This window comes from Protopterus annectens, chromosome 7.part0, assembly GCF_019279795.1.
Source record: "Protopterus annectens isolate FY-2018-M chromosome 7.part0, PAN1.0, whole genome shotgun sequence".
Classification (NCBI taxonomy): domain Eukaryota; kingdom Metazoa; phylum Chordata; order Ceratodontiformes; family Protopteridae; genus Protopterus; species Protopterus annectens.
Window position 1 is genome coordinate 1333387420 of NC_056739.1, and position 21360 is coordinate 1333408779.

Sequence of the window (21360 nt, forward strand, 5' to 3'; positions counted from 1 at the left end):
CTTAACCAGAACAAGCTTTTTAAAGTTATATGAAATGAAGAAAAGTTAAAGTCTTTTATTACCTTAGAAGAGCATTTGTTTTGCACTATGAAGAATTATGGAAAGACACTTCGGTGACACATAGGAATAAAGCCCTAACTATGGCCCAGTCAACTTGGGTTCAGTTAGTCTGCCTGTCCTGGGTGGGAAGTAAATTGTTGATGATGCTCCCTTGGGGGAAGCATGGATCAAACAGGGGAGTTGCCATTGAATGAACATGGGAGACAAGTCAGGGAAATGGGTAGGGCATATAAATAAAAAGAATCCACACCACCGGGGTGGAAAGCAAGATAACCAAGCCCCCCCTGGGTAGCCTTAGGATCCAGAGCTGGTCACATCAGGATCAGAGTAAGCCTGGGTGGGGGGGAGTAGCAGATAGGGAACTGGAAGACGGGCCAGTTATATGATGTCTTGGGGGAGACCAAAAAAATGTATTTTAAAAAAATGAATTACAGTTATAATTTTGATGAGTGTGAAATAGTGTATTAAGGTGATGACTTGTTTTACTATGAAGACCCATGACACTGCAAATCACTCTTCCTGTAGGTGGTCTTCTTTTCTTTTACTTTAACTTGTTCTGCACTCTCTGACTTCCACCATTTAAAGGGTCCATAATTCAATGAACTCTCCTAGTGTCGATCTTTTCAAAACTTGCAAGAGTCAAGGTATCGGTGTCAGGATGGAGGTGTATAATGAATCGCAAAGCCTCTGTTCATGCAGTCTGTCCCCTGAGATTTGTTTCCAACATGTATACAGTCAGCAAAAAATGGCCACTTGTAACGAAGACTACATACATGAGGTCAAGCATAGTACAAGAGCAGAGCTCATTCAGGCTACATTAGTAGCTGTCCCACTCTGCAGGACACACAATAAATCAAGCAGCTGCCCACTGTGATTTCCAGCAGAGAGATGTGAACCTCTCTAGCTGCTTAGCTCCTCTTAAGTGGGCCTCATATATGGGTCAGTCTGGCAATCAGCAAAGTGCATGTGAAGTTCAAAATGTATCATGAAAAGGACATGTACTAAAGATGTAGCCTTTGAATATTATATATAAGCAAATTACACAGTAACCAGGGAATGATTTCCTTTCAGAGATGCGGGCCCAGCTGAAAGACCAGCTATCTCAATGAGCACTTCCCACTGAAAAACAACTGGAATTTACTTATCAACATTAACACAGCAGTTAAAAAGTCAGAGCAATAGAAAACTAGATAATGCGCTATGGTTACAGATGGACTGGATATTGAACACATTTTAATACTTTTCCTCCCCACAAGCTAATAGGTATATAGCAGAGAACACAATAAAACCATACATGATTTCTAGAGTCTATATCAGTTTGTCGCAACACAATTGCAGTGAACACCATATCGTCGTCCCTCATTAAGCAAAGATCATTTCAGCAATTTGCTGAATTTACCAAGAGCAAGTACTTGCCCTACAGCACAACTTTGCCCTTTTTTCCACTGTAGTGCGATCTCGGAGTTGATATATACAGTTGGAGGGGTGTAGGGGGTGAAGCCCCTCACTTGGGTGCGTTCAATTTAAGTGCTGTAGGGCAAGTATTGTCTTGCTCTTTGCAAATTCAGTGAATTACTGAAATGATTTTCACTGAATGAGGGTCGATGACTCAGTGTTCACTGCAATTGCATTGCGACAAACTAATAAAGACCCGATTTTTAATATTATTTGTAAATACTCTTTCATCCACTTCCTTATTTCACACAATACAGCAAATACATAGCATTTTTTGACATTTCTCAGGAGAGTGTGGCCTTATCTTCATAATACAGGATGTACTGCTGAGTAATGATGTCCTGTACAGTCAAAACAGTAGTTTACTATGTCAATTTTAAAGTAATGTATAACACTGTAGCAAGGGGAAATCTTAAGCAACAAGAGTGCTGCAGAATTTCTAAATATGCCACTGCAGCTAAGGAAATATACAATCCATCCAAAGTTCTCAAAGTTTCTTATGTCACCCCATGAATAGCTGTCACCATCTGATAACAGAAATAGATTGCCAAATCTTTTTCTTATATCATAGATACTCTGCATGCACATTTAACAACTTAAATTTACCCATCCACTCACCACTAATTTTTGGAAGGTGGGAAGAAACTGGAACCCAGAAGAAACCCACAAGGAAAGGGAGCATTTGCAGCCTTTGCACAGATGTCCACCAATCGAGAATTAAACCACAGCAACCCTTACGGTGAGGTGGCAGTACTACTCACTGCAACCACGTGCTGCCCTCACAAAGAAATAAGCCACTACTAATAAACAATGAGCACCCCTCCACCAATACACAGATGTTCCACACTCCTCTGTAATGTAGGGGATTCTACAGGTTACTTTGCTACTTCTTTAAAAAGGCTTGCAATAGGTGCTTGTGCAGTCAAATGAGCAAATGATATACACCTTTCTGACTACTAACTTGTTAGCAGTTTCCACAAATTTGCAACACATCTTTGTTATACAGATGTAAAAACAATACCAACTTCTTATTTCACCTAAAAGCTTTTCCTAATCAGTCATAATAAGATTACCTATGTATGGTGGAAAATTGATGTGCCAATGTGCACACAAAAAAAAAAAAAAACACACTTTGGCACCATCTTGCTATAAATTGCTAATTGTTGCCATATTCCTAGATTGCAACATGGTTTTAATCAAAAGAAGATATCACGAATATGAAACAGCAAGGTAATAAAAAAAATGTGTGTGTGTGTGTGTGTAGAATTTAATATTTTAGCTTTGGAGTGCCCATATATATGCTATCCTGCTAATAAATGTGGCTGCCATGGTAGCAAAATGGTGTTTGCTACTGCATTTTTACAACATATACAGTTTGCCTTTACATCCTTATAAATTATTAGTTGGTTTATTTCAGTTGTGCCTTGATATAAGGAAAATTAGGAATATGTGATCAGAGTCATATCTAGAAGTTGGACTTGCAGTGACCTGATCTGAAATTATCTACACCAGAAAGGGCCAGATGAGAGGTTATAAGCCCTGTTTAGTTTGTACTACTTGGTTTCTCTGGACTTGCATCTTTTCTTCATTTAAGTGGATTTTCTTACTCCTGTCTGTAAGCTATTTGCTACGCTATTCACCTTGCCCATTCTGAATACTGCTTCTACCTTATGTGTGTGTTGTGGGTGCCCCTAGTTAGCAGACCTTAGTGTTCCATAGACCCTGGAATAATTTAATAGTGCTTCAAAAGACCCCCCTTGAGGTTTTTTCCTTAAGCTAATCAGACATATCCATCCAGAACCACTTTGACAGTGAGGATTTGCCATTCTGGTGGCAGAGGAAGCTATTTTTTTTATTATTTAACCACCACCGCAATCAAAGTGATTAGGCAAACAAGCTACCAGCTAAAAAGTACAGTTGTGTACACTTACCATAAATGTAGATGTTCGAGTGTATTCACTGTTGCAGTCATTACATTTTGGTAATCTGCTGGCAGGTTGCCCTCAGTCGGCCTGATTAACAAAGTCTTGGGTCCTGCGTCAGTTTCTGTCCCTTCTTCCATGACGTCAGGTCGTCAGGGGTATAAAACATGCAGCCAATGCCATTACATCAGGTTTTCTTGCCCCAGATGTCAGGTGCCCCCCAAATGGGGAGCAAAATATATATATAAGTAATTAAAAACACAAAAATATACCTCCAAACAAAAGCAAATACACCAAAAAGGCTTTTAAGCATAGTAAAAGAAAGTAGAGGTATAGTAAGAGAAAAACAGGGGGCTGGAGGGAGGGTAACCAGGACTGCAACAGTGAATACACTCGAACATCTACATTTATGGTAAGTGTACACAACTGTACTATGTTCTTCTTGTTTCACTGTTGCAGTCATTACATTTGGGTAGATTCCCAAAGCTATGGTTGGGAGGATGGATTTATACAGCATTAGGATCAGCTATAAGGCCCTGCAAAACAGCAGTGGCAAAGCCAGCTCTGGATTTAGAGAAAATTGGTAAGTGATAATGCTTGGTGAAAGTATGAACTGAACTCCAGGTAGCAGCTTCTAGAATATATATCCCTGGTAGGAACACCTCTGAGAAAGGCTGTAGAAGTAGACGCAGCCCTGGTGGAATGAGATCTGATCCCCTGGGGGATAGGTTTTCCATGGTGCTTATAGCAGAAATTAATACAATGGCTTATCCATTTAGAAATGGTTTGTTTTGAAATAGCCTTCCCCTCTGCCCCTGCAGCAAATGCTACCAGCAGCAGTTCAGATTTTCTTCGAGATTTAGTCCTGTCCAAGTAGAATCTAAGTTGTCTGTGTATATCCAAAGAATGCAGAATCCGCTCCCCCTTGTTCTGTGGATTGAGAAAGAAAGTTGGCAAATGAATGGACTGATTAAGAGCCACACTGGATACCACCTTGGGCATGAAGGATGGATTGGTCCTGAGTGACACCCTGTCCGCATGAAAGATGATGAAAGGCTCCACTGCCATAAGGGCCTGTAATTCAGATATCCTTCTAGCCGAAGTGATTGCTAAAAGGAAGGCTGTTTTCCAGGAAAGAAATGTTAAGTCTGCAGTAGCAGCTGGCTCGAAAGGAGGTAGAGTGAGTTTCTCCAATACAAAGTTAAGGTCCCAGGCAGGGGTTGGAGCTCTCCTGGGTGGTCTCAAGTTTTTGGCCCCTCTGAGATACTGCTTTAGCAGAGGATGTGAGAAGGGGGGGGGGGGTTCTGTGTTGTAATGAGCTGAAATGGCTGAGGCAAGGATTTTAATGGAGGAAAAAGACAGGCCCTTGTGAAGCATCTCAGTTAAGTATTGCAAAATCTGAGTTAAAGTGGGTGCTGCTGTGCTCATCCCTTGAGATTGATTCCAGGCACAGAATCTTTTCCATTTGTCAGCATAAGATTTTCTAGTACTAGGTCTTCTCGCCTCCAAAATGACATCCATTACAGGTTTGCTGAGGGATGTTAAGGGGGAATTTAAATGATGAGCCAAGCTGCAATATTCAGTGTTTGGAGCTGAGGGTGCAGAATTAGGTTCTCCTGCTGAGACAGCAAGGAAGGTGTCTAGGTGTCTGAGGCAGGTGCCATGGAGAAATTTGTAACACACTGCACAGGAGTGGGTACCAGTGTTGGCATGGCCAGTCTGTAGCAATAAAAATAATTTTTGGTTTGTCCTGTTTGACTTTTAGTAGAACTTTGGAGAGCAGAGGCAGAGGGGGAAAGGCATAGACTGATAGGTTTTTCCAGCTGAAGGACAGAGCATCCACTTTCCATGCTTTTTTGTGAGGAGTTCTTGTGCAAAATTTGTCCAACTGGTAGATCTGGGGTGAGGCAAAAAGATCTATGCCTGGGCTCCTCCATTTGTGTGTCAACATGTTGAAAATCCGTGGTTCCAGTTTCCATTCGTGTGGATCCATGAGACTTCTGCTTAGTTCATCTGCCAGAATATTCAGCTTTCCTGGAAGGAATTGAGCTTGTAGTTGAACTTGGTAGCTCAAGGCCATGTTCCACAATGCCATGGCTAGTCTGCAGAGGGGGTAGGAATGTGTACCCCCTGCTTGTTTATGTACCACATAACCGTGGTGTTGTCCATCTTTACCATTAGTTGTCCTGGATGGAGGTAGTCCTTGAAGGCTGTCAGAGCATTCTGTATGGCTAGCATTTCTCTTTGATTGATATGAAGGTGCACTTGATTTGGGCTCCATTTGCCCTGAATGCACTTCCCTGCCAGATGACCCCTCATCCATAGTCTGATGCATCTGTAGTTAGGGTTTGGGTGGCAGGGGGTGGTGTGAATGGCAGTCCCTTGTTTTGGTGGCAGGCCTCTGCCCACCATAGGAATTCTTGGCGCAGGCAAAGTATGATAGGAATCATTGTTTCCAGGCTGTGACAATGTTGACTCTATAAACTTTTTAAGTACCACTGAAGTTTTCCTCATATGCAGTCTTGCATATGGAATTAGAAGAATGCAGGAGGCCAGGAACCCCAAGGCTTGCAGTTTTTGCCTTGCAGATAGCATGTTTTTTGTGGCCACCTGTTTGAAGTAAGTCACCAAATGAACTTGCTTTTCTGGCATAAGGAAAGCCATCTGGGCAGTTGTATTCAAGCTTGCTCCCAGGAATGTAATTTTTTGAGAGGGTACCAGTTGTGATTTATTTTTGTTTATGGTGTACCCTAGACAAGTTAGAACCCTTTTTACAAATGCCAGATGTTTTAGAAGAGTGGCCATGTTTTCTGCCTGAATTAGACAATCGTCCAGGTATGGATATATTTGAATATTTCTTTGCCTGCAAAATGCAATTACAGAAGCCAGGCACTTTGTGAATACCCTGGGCACAGTAGACAAGCCAAAGGGCAGTGCAGAGAACTGATAATGCAAGTAGCCTGCTTTGAAGCGGAGGCATCTTCTGCAAGATTCCCTGATTGGGATATGCAGGTAAGCCTCTTTAAATCTAGAGTTGCCAACCAGGCATCCTTGCCTAGCATAGAAAGTAACTCGTGAAGAGTCAGCATCTTGAATTCTGGAATGTCCAGAAAGGTATTTAGAGTAGACAGGTCCAGAATTGGATGCCATGATTTGTCTTTTCTGGGTACCAGAAAAAGTCTGGAATGGAAACCTTGTCCCTTTTCCTCTTCTGGCACCGGTTGAATAGCCCCCATGTTTAGGAGGCAAAGTACTTGTTTCTGAGCCTCTGCCCACTGATTTGGGGGCAGGTCTGGCCACCCGTTTGGAGTTGGCAACATGTGGCAATGAAATCTGTATCCCTGGGACACTATATTTAAAACCCATTTGTCCTGGGTTATAAGTTGCCAGTTTTTTGCATGTAGAGCCAGTCCCCCCCCCCCCAAAGGGGCGGCTGAAAGTGCTTGGTAATTTTAAAGGGAAGTCATTGAGACTGTTTACCATAGGGTGGTGTCTTGTTATTTCCAGATTTGGAAGTGGAAGCACCCCATTGCTTAGTTCTGAGAGTCCCTTGGGACTGAAACCTGGTGCTTTTGGAGTGTCTGGGTTTGGCTTGAGTGGCTCTGGAAGGAGGTGGAAAGGACCAGTTCTTAGTAGGCCAGTGCCTGCTAAATCTTGGAGGTTGTACTTGTAGGAAATATTTCACAGTTTGCATAGATTTAGCTTTATCTTCCATCTTTTTTAGAACTTCTTCAGCCTTATTGCCAAACAGACAGTCCCGATGCAAAGGAGCATCCAACAGTTTTGCTTTAACATGATCAGGCAGAGATTGTTCCTTAAGCCAAGCATGCCTTCTAAGCACAGACCCAGTAACAGCAGCCCTGCAAGAGGCCTCTAAAGAATCAAAACCACATTGCAAAGTATGTTTTCCAACTTGTTCAGCTGAATGCAATACATCCTGTAAATCTTTATTTTCCATACAGTCAGAAATCAACATCATTTTCTGTTTAAGCAGTCCCATAATATGCTGTTGATATTTTAGCATATGTAATTGACAGTTTAAAGCCCTGATTGCCAAGGCTGCAGAAGTATAAACCTTTTTACCCCATCTATCCAGCGCCCTGGAGTCTCTAACAGAAGAGGTAGGATTTTTAGCAGTAGAAGCCTTAATGCCCTTGGGCCCCTGAGAAATGGTTTCTGGGTCCGCAACAGGATTTTTGAAAAGGAATTTGTGGGACTCCGGAACCTTGTAGCATCTGTCTGGTTTACTAGGGTCTGGAGGCAGGGAAACAGGGGCCATACTGGATTCCGAGAACACATCATCAACAATGTCTAGTACAGGAGGTATAGCCAAAGGTCTATGCTGAGGAAGAAGAAGGAAAGCCCTAAGCCTCTTTTTGGATTCAGAAAATTCCTGACTTTCCCAATGGAAATGCTCCCTTAAGGTATGTAAAGTTTCCCCAAAAGAAAAATCCTCAGGGGGAGAAGCAGAGGGAATGGAATTCTCTGCATCAGAATCCTCATAAGTAGGTATGGACAAATCCAGGTTGTTAGAAGAGTCAGAAGAAAGAGTCCTGTTCAGAAGATTCATACTCAAGTTCAGCCCTAGGCCTCTTAGAAGGGGGGGGGGGGTTGACTACCCCTGATTAGAGTAAATAAATCTTCAGCCATTTTGATCATTTGTTTTTTTAGGCATAGGGGCCTGAACATGTGGCCTGGGTGTTGGTTTTTTAGACATAGATCGAGATTTAGGCCTTAGTATTGAAGGTGGAGTCAGTTTAATATGCAAGTCTGTAGGCTTGAATACACCTTCAGAAGTTGGTGCTTGCACAGCGGCTCAAGACCCATCCAAGATAGAGACATTTGCGGGTTCCATAGGTGAAGCAACTTGCGGCATTACGGACTCTGAATGGGTCTCAGTAGAGGCCTGCGAATCAGAAGTAGCGGGTATCAGGGCCTGCGACAGCGCCTCACTGAGTACCTGGGAATTGGCGACTGCCTTAGGAGAAGCGTCGTCTGCAGTTTTGACCTCAACGGTCTGTCTCTGTCTTTTTCTTTGCGTTTTTTCGGTATTCCGGTAGTCGGATGGCTAACCGACATAATTTCTGGATAATTAAACCGAGAACCGAAATATTTAGAAGCAAAAATGTACCAACAACGGATAGTGTGTTGATTAAATAAAGCACAAAACCGACAGCAAGGTACGTCGTGGTCAGGGCCTAGGCAAGGAATACAATACAAATTAAAATCCTTATGAGGTATTTCCTTCCCACGAGTAATACAATTATTAACTTTTACTGACATTGGTAAGGAGCAAGAAAAAGTTTCCCCAACGGGGTACTTAGCTTTTAGTTGAAGACTTCGGTTCTGAAACTCGAAAACTAAAATTTCAGGAGTAGGCCGACCGGCACTTGTGAACTGCTTCTGCTTCGGGCACCACACAGCAAGAAAGACTGATGTAATGGCATCGGCTGCATATTTTATATCCCTGATGACCTGACGTCATGGAAGAAGGGACAGCAACCGACGCAGGACCCAAGACTTTGTTAATCAGGCCGACTGACGGCAACCTGCCAGCAGATTACCCAAATGTAATGACTGTAACAGTGAAACACGAAGAACATCAATGCATATAGTTTTCATCTTTCATCTAAAGTGCTTCCACCGACAAAAGTTACATATCCTATAACAACTTTCATACCTTTTGTGAAGGAACTACTTTACATCAAATTAATAATAAAACAAATATGTAATAATTAAATAAGTGTAACCACGTTTAACAGATAACCTCATATTTTAAGCACAAAAATGCCTCACAGGTTGGACATTATACAGAAATAATGTTCCTTCCTAGGGTGAGAAGGGTCACTGTGTATGATCTCTGCCTGCAGCTACAGGCCTCACAACACCCTTAGGCGACCTGCTATTTTCTGTAATGCCCACTCTGTCAGGCATTACTGCTTGCTTATATATTTCCTCCATTTACAACATCCTCTGGTATCAAATCTATAATAAGCATGGCTACAGTTCCACTAGCTAAGGAAATGACTGATCTGTAATGTGAAATAACACAGCTATAGTTATGCAATACAGACTAGCTTCCAACTCACTATAGTACAACTATTAAGGCCATGCACAATATCAGGCATAATATATGCTCTGACAGCAACAATCCAAGTCAAAGATGGTGGTTATGGTGTGGTTTACTCACACATCTGTTAAGTTTTGTTCACAGGGGTGAAGACAAAGTGACAAAACACTCTGACCAGGTGTGAATTAATCTATCAGAACTCTCACCTATGTGACAATGATTATTGCAATTACACTATGCATATTTTGTTGTATTTTATCAACTACAAACTTTATCTAAGGTGTAGAGATGCAGTACCACGGATATCCACTCCTTAAGATGATGTATACAGAATATGTTTGTGGAGAGGTGATATTTTTATTTTAATCAGGAGTGTTCTGGGAACATCTACAATTCCAAAACCTCTCTCACTACTGTGCCCTGTAAGTTACATATTTACAGACTGCAATTTGCATGTACTGGTAGAAGTTGTGATTTGAAAGTAATATTTGTCACTACTTTAAGCATGTTAAACCATTTCTTTTTTAATATTTTCAATTGGAGATGCCAGCTTGGATAATCTGCAAACAGAGACTATCCCCTCATTAAAATATCTAAGTGTCACAACAAACAAGACCTAAAATATGACTGTCATATCACTAGCACAGTAACCAATACAGAGAAAAAGTTGGGAACACTGTTTTGAAGCCAATATCTCTAAAAAAGCAAGCTCTGTTTCATCAATACTATGATTAAAACTGCTCTATGACTACATATTACCTCCACATCCCCAGCAGCTTATTAAGCTGGAAAGTGACATTTCCAATAAGACAATCAAACTGAGATGGATTCCGTTATGCTCCTGCAGTTAACGAACTCTGGCCACAATAACACACCCTTGGTTCAGTATGATGCACACGTCTGCACCATATTTGTCAGAGTAAAAATATAAAATGCAGCCTTCATTCAATTAGAAGGACTAAAACTATTGACCATTTTGGAGAGAATACACACACACACACACACACACACACACACACACACACACACACACACACACACACACACTGCAGTCACATTTCCAAAGACTCGAGCTCACTCCCACTAAAATCTAAACATTCACTAACGCACTTTAGTTCAAAGAACTGACTATGAAATATCCATACAGCTGCAGCACACACCTCTCACATTATCTTGTGTGTGCATCTTACAGACACTGCCTTCACACACCTTTCCTACAAATGTATTTAGGCTACAGCCTCCAATACCCCTTTCTCCTCCTATGGTACATCATATAAGCTACAACTCCTTTCAATAACTTCTTCAGCTTGTTCTCATTCTGCAGATATCACTTATGTTATGCCTTCCCTCATTCTAACACTGCCTTTATTGAGATAAATACACTTTTCATCCTCTGAAAACATGTAATTGCCACATATTTGCCTGTAAAAAAGATTCCTTGGTCTTACGTTTCAGGTCATGGCTGAAAATGGTCTCTGGACCAGACCACTTACCTAGTTAATAACTGTTTCGACAAAATAAGTATCACACTTTTAAAACACACATGTATTGTTATAGTATGTTTTGCATTGCTGATTAATAGTCTAAAGGCATTATTTAGAAGCACAACAGTTACTAGGCTGTGTCAAATGTCATGCTCATGAGCAAAAGCCATCCTGAGAACATGATTTGTTTTGCTGTACAATTTGCAAGATAAGGTTAAACGCAATCTACACCACTCAAAAGATGACGGTATACCCAAACATAGTCATGCACAATTTTTTCTGATGCTTCCTTAAACAAAAAAGAAATTAAATGATACATCGGTTGTAACATGGTACTCTTACCTGTGGCTGAGGTGGTTTGAAATCAAACTGAGGTTCCTGTTTTGGTTTTGCATTATTCCTATATGAAAAACAGGGATGGTTATACCATAAGTCTGTTTTCCAAAGACTTTCAACTTTTTTTATTTGAAATATATTACTTGCCTGGTCTCCTGTGGGGTCTGCTGAGGAGTGTGTGTTGTTGTAATTGTAGCGATCTTTTCTGCATTTGTCAATAATGATGCATTGGAGGACTCTGTAAAGCAATATGGTCATTAGTAGCATATATTTAAAGGGGGTACATGCACGTTAGCAGGCTAACACAAAACACTGGAACATTGCATGTAAAGTCAGTTCAAGGATTTAACCAACATAAGAAGTAAACAAAAACAATACTCCCTTTTATGGAAAGAATGACCCTTAATCTATGCAAGAAAACATGCTTCCTCCAGTAGCAGACATTATGCTTCAATTATAATAGCTACGACCAATTATAATTAAATTAGCTTTTTAACAATTCCTCAGTTCAACACTTCTTTTTATAATCTGCTGCTAAATTTCTAAAAATTACATCAGTGAAATAAAGCTGCCTGAGGCCATTTCTTTATCTGTATGCTTAACTCACTCGTGCCTAAAAACCTTTTATTTTTATACACTTCTAGTTCACACCCATATCTCATTATGGCATCTAGAACTTTTTTGGGTCTGGCTTCTTTAAGTGACTTACCAGCTAATGATAGGTAGCTTTAGAAAGGGCAAGGAGGTATTAATAAAAAGACACCAAGATTGTTAGTCTAGATGTCCTGTAGTGGAGAAATTAATCTTTGTTTACCACTAATTATTCATATTTTTATAACTGAGAGAACTGCATGTTAGTGAACTGTATGGTGTAAAACATCAATGTGGGAGGCAGGACAATTCACTGCCAATGCTGGTTTATATCACACTATATTCGAAATATTTGTAGCTGTTTTCTAGTAATTATGAAAGTAAGCAATATTTTTATATACACTTAAAACTTTAAAAATGGTGTGACTTAGAAACTGTTCCATGACATTAAGTGAAACCTTAGATATGGTTGAAGAAAACATTCTTTGATATTTGGACTGTAAGTTGTACATCAAGATATCTAGCATTGGTTTTGCTAATTATATAATTAAACATATGTTTTCATATTTGTGTAAATAATTGAATAAATAGGCACTTACAGAGAAACTTCTTGTTGTCCTGTGAAAGTTTACGTCTGGTAAACAAAAATGATCTAACAATACATGCCTAGGTTGCACGGTTTTAAAGATATGAAAAATTTGTGAAGGTTTACAAAAAAAATATAACTTGGGGTTTGTGTGCATTATAATATGTCACAGTATTTATGGAAAAGACTATGAATACACCAACTACTATCACTGCAAAGAATACTTCTTTCAGATAAAATTGCTATTTGTACAGTTTTAATGGTTTTTATTATTCACAAAATATTTACATTTGTTTATTTTATGCTTTTAAGCTTGTTTTTCAGAAAATGATCTTGAATAAAAGATGTACGTAGGCTGGGTGTAACAGTCTACACCACATAGGTGTTAATGAGTTAACAGGGTAGTAGACAGCTCTGCAGGGGCTCCTTTCAGCCACAGCTCTAGAGAAAAAAAACATGATAGGAACATACTAAGGCAAGCAATCACGGGGACCATAAGATGCCTAGCCATAAATACCTGTAAGCAAACAATTTAGAAGTTCTTACTATGACCTTACAAATCAAGCAAGGCAATACAAAATAACCCTGCTGTAAATTTGTGTCTACCCATCCAGCCATCAAGACTAGCCTTAAAAGTAGCCAAAGCAGTTTCACATGGAATGGCAACTTACTCCACAGGCTAGGAATATATCGAGTTAGGAACCCATCCCTCCAGTAAGTCTTATTTACTTATAGGTGTAGATTTATCTCCTTAGTGCAGGTGTTTGTAGAGACACTGGCTTTGTGAAGAAATAGGAGGTCAAACAGGACTGGGTCTTGCATGATTCAAAAAAACAAGACTCGGGTCACCTGTCAGTAACATGTAGGCTACCGAGTACAAAGAAAGTTGTGCTAATCTCTCAAAGTTGAAGGATTTAAGACCTTTCATTTTCTCAGTTAGAAATCTCTGGGGCCTTTCACACAGAGTGCTATGCTTGGTTTTGTACACAACAAAGGGGGCATTATACTCAATAATCTGTCTGATAAGGGAAGAATACAGTGGTAGGATGACGTCTTTTGATACTGAAGACATTCCTTTGGAAATTAACAGGCCCAGGATAGAAAGATTTCATGACTATGGTGGAGACCAAGTGAGACAGAATTACCCACATAAGTACACAAGTCTCTTATGACTGTATCAGTCTGAGGACGACGACTATTTATAACACGTGAGGTGGGAGCAAGTTTTCTGACAAATGCTACTATGCTATGCTTTTTTTTTCCATTTAGGTTGAGATTGTTTTTGATAAACTATTTATGTACATATCCAGCCTTTGCTGGAGCATTTTACATCAGTGTTTAAATAGGTAACAATTCATAGTTTGTAGTCATAAGCTAACTTAGTCAATCACATTTCTAGGATATTGAGTTGGATGTCTGCAAAATACAAGCCAAACAGGAGAAAACCTGAACTGATCCCTGTGGCACCCAACTAATAGCAATTTGACATTCAGAGAAGTAATGGTTTGGATAACAAAAGAGTACACAGAAATTGGAAGGAAAAAATAGAGGCACACAAATATATACAATGAGAGGACTGTGCTACAATACAGAAGATATACATGACAGATCATTAACTTAGGTTTCCACTGAAAGTCGGTCCATTTGTGCCAAACAGTCCCTATTGAAAGAGCATCTAGTGAACAAATGTAGTTTGGGACAAACAAAGTTGTCCTGGACCCACGTGTAAAGTGTGTGTGGGGGGGTTAGGCTAAGGATTAAGGGATTGGTTAATCATTAGAGTCATGGCAATGTAGGTATTTAAAGGGGATTGGAGTAGTTAAGGAAGTGAGGTAAGGAAAGGGTGGGACTCAGGATGTGTTTAAGTATAAGGAGCTAAAGGAAGTAGTTACATTTGGCGTGAGTTGGCTAATTTACCAGAATTGCGACAACGATGGCAGGCTATCATAGCCCAAACGGAAGAATTACTCCAGGATGTGATGAGGTCCGAAACAGAGCCAGAGCAAGCTTCAGGCAGGAAGAGATGGCGCCTTGTGATGAAGACTACAGGCCAGGGGAAAAGGCAGCAGGTGGAGAAGCAGATGGTTACAGTGGAGGCTCCTGTTCCCAGTAAGTCGCAAGGTGAAGGTGCAGTTAATGATATTAATTTATCAATGGTTGGGGAACTAGGTGGTGAGGATGGTGAGGTGCAGGTGGTTGATGAGGTTTTGTTGGATGGGGATATGGAAAGGGGAGAAACAGTGTCAGACAGAGTGCAAAGAGGGTTGGTACAGGCAGCCAGGTATGCAGCTGGACAGATGGCAGGAGTGGGCCTGGGCTCTAAGGACAGCTTGACTGGCTCAGAGGTAGGATCAGATTTTGGGCTGTGGCCAGGGGACTGGATAGCTACTTAGGCTCTGGGACAGGACAATAGAGCGGTTATTTTAACTCCGCACATTTCAGGGACGGTGAAAGAAAAAATCTGGAAAGGTGAGTATGTGGATGTGTTTGAGCTGCTAGATGTGGAAGGGGTCCAGAGGTTAGTGGAAGCGGAGTCAGACACTAGCAAGGACTTGTTGGCGGCATTAGCAGCGTTTGGTAGGAAAAGGACAGGTAAGCTTGGACCCAGGACTTGGGACAACTGGGTGGTCGGCTTTATTTATTACATGGTAATGCAGCTGGAGAAGGATGGAGTGTTGGCTTTGCCCCTTTTGGGGTATTTTCTCACCATTTGGGAGGCACAATGCTTGAGGCCGGGGAACGCATGGTTGTGGTATGATAAGCGGTTCCATAAATGGAAAGCAGTTGACCAGTCTCTGTGGTGGGAGGTACGGCATCCTGATATATGGCTGGCTATGATGATGGACAGCTTTGGTGGGTTTAATAGGAGGATGAGCATGGGTGAGACAGGTGGAGTGTGTTGGTCATTTAACAATGGCACTTGTTCATGGGTTGGGTGCAAATTTGCACACAATTGCTTAAGATGTGGAGGAAATCATTCCGTGGCTTACTGTGGACGGCAGGGTTTTGCTTCATGGAACAACACTGGAATGGGCCGAGAGGGAGATTTTCTTTCTTCTCAAGGATTACAGACAGCTTGAGGTAGGGGCAATTTTCGTGGACCCAGGGGACTGGGATCCTTTACAGGCAATAGGGGGAAGGGTGTCATTCCCCATTAAGGTGGAAGTATTGGAGGATATGCATTGCTGGTGTCCTGATTTCATTCTTAAGACTTGAGGTCATTCAAGGGTTTCAATGGGGACTTCCTATTAAGTCCACGGTGGGGTTGGGGGGGGAGTTGTAAGAACCTCCGTTCAGTGCAAGGGAAAGAGGATGTTTTGGAAGAGTTGGTAGGTAAGGAATGTAAGGCAGGGCATTTTTTTGGGTCCATTTGATATGCAGCCTTTTGTTAGCTACAAGGTGTTGCCATTGTGGTTAGCACCGAAGAAATGGCCTGGGGAGTTTAGATTGATTCATCATCTTTCATTTCCAGAAGCCAGGTCAGTGAATGATTTTATTGGGGACGAAGAAATTAGGGTGCGTTACGCCTCTTTGGACGATGCAGTGCAGGTGACCAGGGAATTTTGGGAGCAATGGTTGGTTAAGGTTGACATTGAATCAGCTTTTCATTTGTTGCCCATTAGGAGGGAGGATTGGCAGTTGTTTGGCATGAAGGTAGGCGGTAAGTACTATTATGACACTGCCATGCCGATGGGTTGTTCTGTGGCATGTGCGACATTTGAGAATGTCTTTACACATCACTCGACCATGGGGAAGGCATATAGACTCCACACAGACGGCGCTTTAGTCAAGAAGCAAACGGAAGAACCTGTTGCTGTGAGGTGTCAACGTAAACGCTGCATCACTGTGGCCTGATGCAGTTGTTCCATTTTTCATGACTATGGATCACTTTCACGTGGTTAATGCTGCTTTAAATGAAATTTGTTGAATGACATCATGTTTTTGGGCTGTCAGCTCATTGGTTTAGAATTCCTGTGCAAGTATTTTTAAACTGGGAAGTTACGATTTTTTAACTTGTTTGAAGAAGCTGATTCACTTGTTTTAGTGAAAGCGCTTATGGCTAATAAATTGTTGGAGAGTCCGTTGCTTGCTCGTACATCTTTTTTTCTTTGGTTTTTGTTAGTTTGAATTTCTTGGTAAGTACTATTTTGACACTGCCATGCCGATGGGTTGTTCCGTGGCATGTGCGACATTTGAGAAATTTAGTACCCATTTACACTGGATTTGAAATCAGAGGGTGGGAACACAGAAGGCGGTGCATTATTTGGATGATTTTTTTGTTAGTAGGAGAAGGGAGGGTGGGGGCTCAACAGGGGCTGCAAGAATTTACCAGTATGTGTGAGGAATTGGGTATACCTTTGGCACAGCACAAGATGGAAGGTCCAGCGAGAGCATTGGAGTTCCTGGGATTAATGGTAGATGAGCAGGGATTGTTTAGTTTACCCCAAGATAAGATAGAGAGGCTGCGATCAACTATACGGGGGTGTTGGACAAGAATAAGATTCAGGTTGGTTCAGTCATGGAACTGTTGGGTCTTCTGAACTTTGCCTGTCGAGCAGTACATCTGGGGTGGACGTTTTGAAGGGCGTTAGCTTATATGCTAAAAGGGGGGTAGGAGCAAACATCATTGGGTTAGGGTGACCAGGCTAGTGTGGGAGGATTTGAAGTTGTGGGATGGTTTTGTGCAACAATTTAATGGGATTTCATTTTGGCAATTGGATTGGGTGGATCAGGAAGAACTTCAATTGTTTACCAACACAGTGGGGGTAATCGGCACGGGGGCTTACTTCGGGGGAAGATGGTTTGCAGCACAATGGCTTCCAGACTGGAATGAGGAATGGAGGCGTGATGTCGCTTTTTTAGAACTGATGCCGATATGGGCAGCTTCGGTGGTGTGGAAGGAGCAGTTGAGGAACAAGCGGGTAGTTTTTCATTCTGATAATATTGCTGTGGTGAAGGTGTTACAAAAGAAGACAGCTAGGGCAGAACTGCTGTTGAGGATATTGCGGAAGTTGGTATTGCAGAGCCTGTTAATACATTTTTCTTTTACAGCGGTACATGTGCTTGGTGTTAAGAATGATATTGCTGATAGTTTGTCCCACTTTCAGTTTTGCAGGTTTCGAGGGTTGGCTCCGGGGGCGGTCGAGGTGCTGGAAACACTGACAGAGGAGGTGTGGAATCTTAGGACAGGATAGTCAGGCGTCTGGTGCAGCATTCCTGGGCTTCTTCTACAAAGAAGGCATAGGGTAGGGCTCTTTTTGATTTTAATCAATTAGGCCTCTTTTTGATTTTAATCAATTTGATTTGTGATTGCCGGACGAGGAAAGGGTATGGTCAGAGGAATTATTTTTGAGATATGTGGCTACTGCTTGGGAGAAAGGTAAGGCTTTGTAGACAGTTAAAGTGGATCTGGCGGCTATTAGCAATTTTGCTAAGTTGGGGGAGTTGCAAGATTTTACGAAGTCCTGGACATTAGGCCATATGTTGAGAGGGTGGGGGTGGGTGACGGGGGAGCGTAGGGATACACGGTTGCCAATTACAAGGGGAATATTGAAGATTTTGTTGCGGGGTTTAGGATTATTACATGGTGGGTCGCTGGATTACTTTATGTGGGGCACTCTATGCACGTGGTTATATTTTGGCACCTTCAGGGTATCGGAATTGTTAGGTTCTTATGTTGGAAGGATGTTATAGTAACTGAGAGGGAGGTCAACATCATAACACAGAAAAGCAAGATGGATCAGTTGGGTAGGGGATGTACGGTGGTGTTCAAAGCGGACAGAAACCTTTGCCTTTGCCCAGTAACTTGGACTACAGAATTTAGGAGTAGGAGGTTGGGGTGTTCAGAGAGGTTGGTGTTTTGTTCAAAGGATGGCAGGGTAGTTTCCAGTAGTAGGTTTATTACTTTAATTTGGAGGATTTTGGGTTGCATGGGATTTCCGGCTGAGAAGTTTGCAGCTCATTCTTTCAGAATTGGGAGGGCTTCGGATTTGGCTAGACAGGGTAGTTCAACTGAGGTTATTAAAAGAGCAGGCAAGTGATCCTCAAATGCCTTTTTATCTTATATTAGATAGTAGTGTTTGTGATTATTAATATTTTTTCTTTTTCTTTTAGGGAAGCATATACTTATTTTGGGCCATTCGTATATCCACTGCGCTGAGAAGCGTGCTTTAAATCAGGGAAGATGGAAGGAATTTGGATTTATCTTACTTAGTATGCTCTGTGTTTTGGCATGGGGTTAGGGGTATGCATTGTGATAGGTTGATGCTTGAATTTCAGAAAGCTGAATCGCAAATTGGGTGCCCTGATATAATAATAATTCATTTGGGAGGTAATGACTTGGATATTTTGGCTAAGAAGCATTTAGCGGAGATTATTTTGCAGGATTTGTGGAGATTACAGAGTGGGTACCCGGGTATGCAAAATGTGTGGTCGGAGTTGATTCCTCAATTGTGTTGGAGGAAGGTATACAGTTATAAAGCAATTGAAAGAGCCAGGAGGTTTGTTAACCATACATTGAAGAGGCAGCTAAGAAACTCGGAGATACATATCATTCATCATGGAGACTTTGGGCAAGGAGAGGTAGGTTGGTATCAAACGGATGGAGTTCATCTGAATGAATTTGGTTTGGATTTGTTTAACTTGCATCTCAAGCTGTTTTTACAAGAGATACTGCAGGTTAAGGTTTAGGAGAGGGAACAGCCTGGGATCAGGCTGGTGGCGGAGAACAGGGACAAGATCGTCCTCTTCGGTTTCCCCTCTAAGGATGTGGTTTGACTTGGCCAATGGTTTTGTGTGGTGGAAGGTGAGCAGGTACGTTTGAAGTTCATGTTATGATAATATTCAATAAAGGTCTTCAAATGCCTTTGCGTGTTTAGAGTGGTTTGTTCGAAGGGGGGCTGGGACAAATGTAGTTTGGGACAAACAAAGTTGTCCTGGACCCACGAGTAAAGTGTAGGGGGAGGGGGTTGGGGAACAGTTAGGCTAGGGATTAAGGGATTGGCTAATCATTAGAGTCATGGCAATGTAGGTATTTAAAGGGGATTGGAGTAGTTAAGGAAGTAAGGTAGGGAAAGGGTGGGACTCAGGATGGGTTTAAGTGTAAGGAGCTAAAGGAAGTAGTTACATTTGGCGTGAGTTGGTCCCTCCCACCCTCCCTTTTTTGGTGAAAGAAGATTTAGTTGGTTGAAGTGGAGAAGAGGGACAGGATTGTCCTCTTCTGTTCCCCCTCTAAGGATGTGGTTTGATTTGGCCAATGGTTTTGTGTGATGGAAGGTGAGCAGGTACGCTGCCTATTTGTGGTGGGGGGTGAGCAGGTATGCTGCCCCAGTGGAGGAAGTTTTAGGGTGGGCAGGTACGCTGCCCTGAGATGTAATCGAGCAGGGTGAGTTGTTACGCTGCCCTGAGGATCGTTGTGAATGAAGGCAACTGATGTTGTCTATATGTTTGAAGTTCATGTTATGATAATATTCAATAAAGGTTGTCAAATGGCTTTGTGTGTTTAGAGTGGTTTGTTCAAAGGGGGGCTGGGACAACACTTATTAATAAGTTCAAATGATCACTTGACGAATCAACTCACCTCTAACACAATTAATGCAAAGCCTAAAAGCACTTTGTAGTGTGTACCTGGCTTCCAGAAACTAACTCAGAATCCGAAACAATGTTTGATTACACAGTAGCAGTGTACCAGCCTACTTTTGGGTTACTTATGTACAGTCCCATATCAGACAATAAAACAGCTGCAAAACATGCCAGGAAATATATACAAGTATGAAATGGATAGCAAAACTGTATACTTCTTTCTTCTGAATTTGTAATTTTATTTAAAACCATTTATGTTTTCTGATTTTATACTTATTCTAAATGTCAGTATGTCTTAATACAAACAAAAATGTTTATAATGTTCAGTTCTGCAACAGATAATATTTACAAGTGACATGTCTGTCAAACTGTTTGGCAGCCATACAGCAGAAATATAAATACTGACATACTTCAGCATTGTAACATTGTAACATTGTAACACTAACATTGCTACTAGTGGCTTATTTGAATGGCTCTGCCCCGTCTCGACTACATTGAAATTATCATTATAGATCATTTACATTACAGGAATAATAGGAACAGCTGTGCAGTTAATATACATATGGCAAAAAAAAATGCTAAAGACTTTTAAAAATGATGACCTACAGAGACGCATCACAAATGACTAAACAGACGGGACCAACAGAACCACAATAATCCTAATTTAATTGGAGTCCAGTAAAAGGAATATCCCACAGAGCTACAAAACATATAGCGTAGAAATTGGTTAAGCAATGACAATACCCTACAGAGTTTTAAGACATTAAAAGATGATAAAAGTCTACTAAATAAAGTATTCTACAGTCTGTAACATGAGGGGTAAGAGATGATGAGAAAAGACAGCATCCTGCAGGCAAGAAGAAACAGAAACAATAAAACTCACGTGAATTAAAGATATGTTTGATGTGACAGAAAATTAAAATGCACATCCCACGGCTTCTAGCTATGTACAAGTACAGCTAACTAACACAATACCCCTACAGAGCTACAGGGCAGCAAAGAGATCAGCAGAATGCACAAGGTTATTAAATAAAACATCATATAGAGCTTTAAATATGATGTTTTAGTCAACCAAAATGAAACATTTAAACTCATAAAATACTGTTACGTATGGATAAGATTAGTCTGTTAGACTTAAAAGTGATGCCCTAGTAACCCTTGTGCAATACTAACAGCAACAAAATGGCTGAGAACATCCAAAGCCTCTAAATGTAATTTATAACTATATGAAACTGTACTCTCCTCTTAACCTTCTGATTCATAAGAATAGGAATA

At 41.2% G+C, this 21360-nt stretch overlaps 1 protein-coding gene across 13 annotated transcripts in view; it reads right to left on the reverse strand.

Moving 5' to 3' along the window:
- The window catches only part of MAGI1 (membrane associated guanylate kinase, WW and PDZ domain containing 1), a 687439-nt gene that overhangs the window by 28707 nt on the left and 637372 nt on the right, over positions 1-21360 (reverse strand). For all 13 annotated transcript variants that reach the window (XM_044077950.1, XM_044077948.1, XM_044077957.1 and 10 more), the window contains 2 exons: positions 11475-11565; positions 11334-11391 (listed from right to left, as the gene is read on the reverse strand). In XM_044077950.1, the coding sequence (XP_043933885.1) occupies positions 11334-11391; positions 11475-11565 (149 nt within the window). The remainder of the gene's footprint in view (positions 1-11333; positions 11392-11474; positions 11566-21360) is intronic.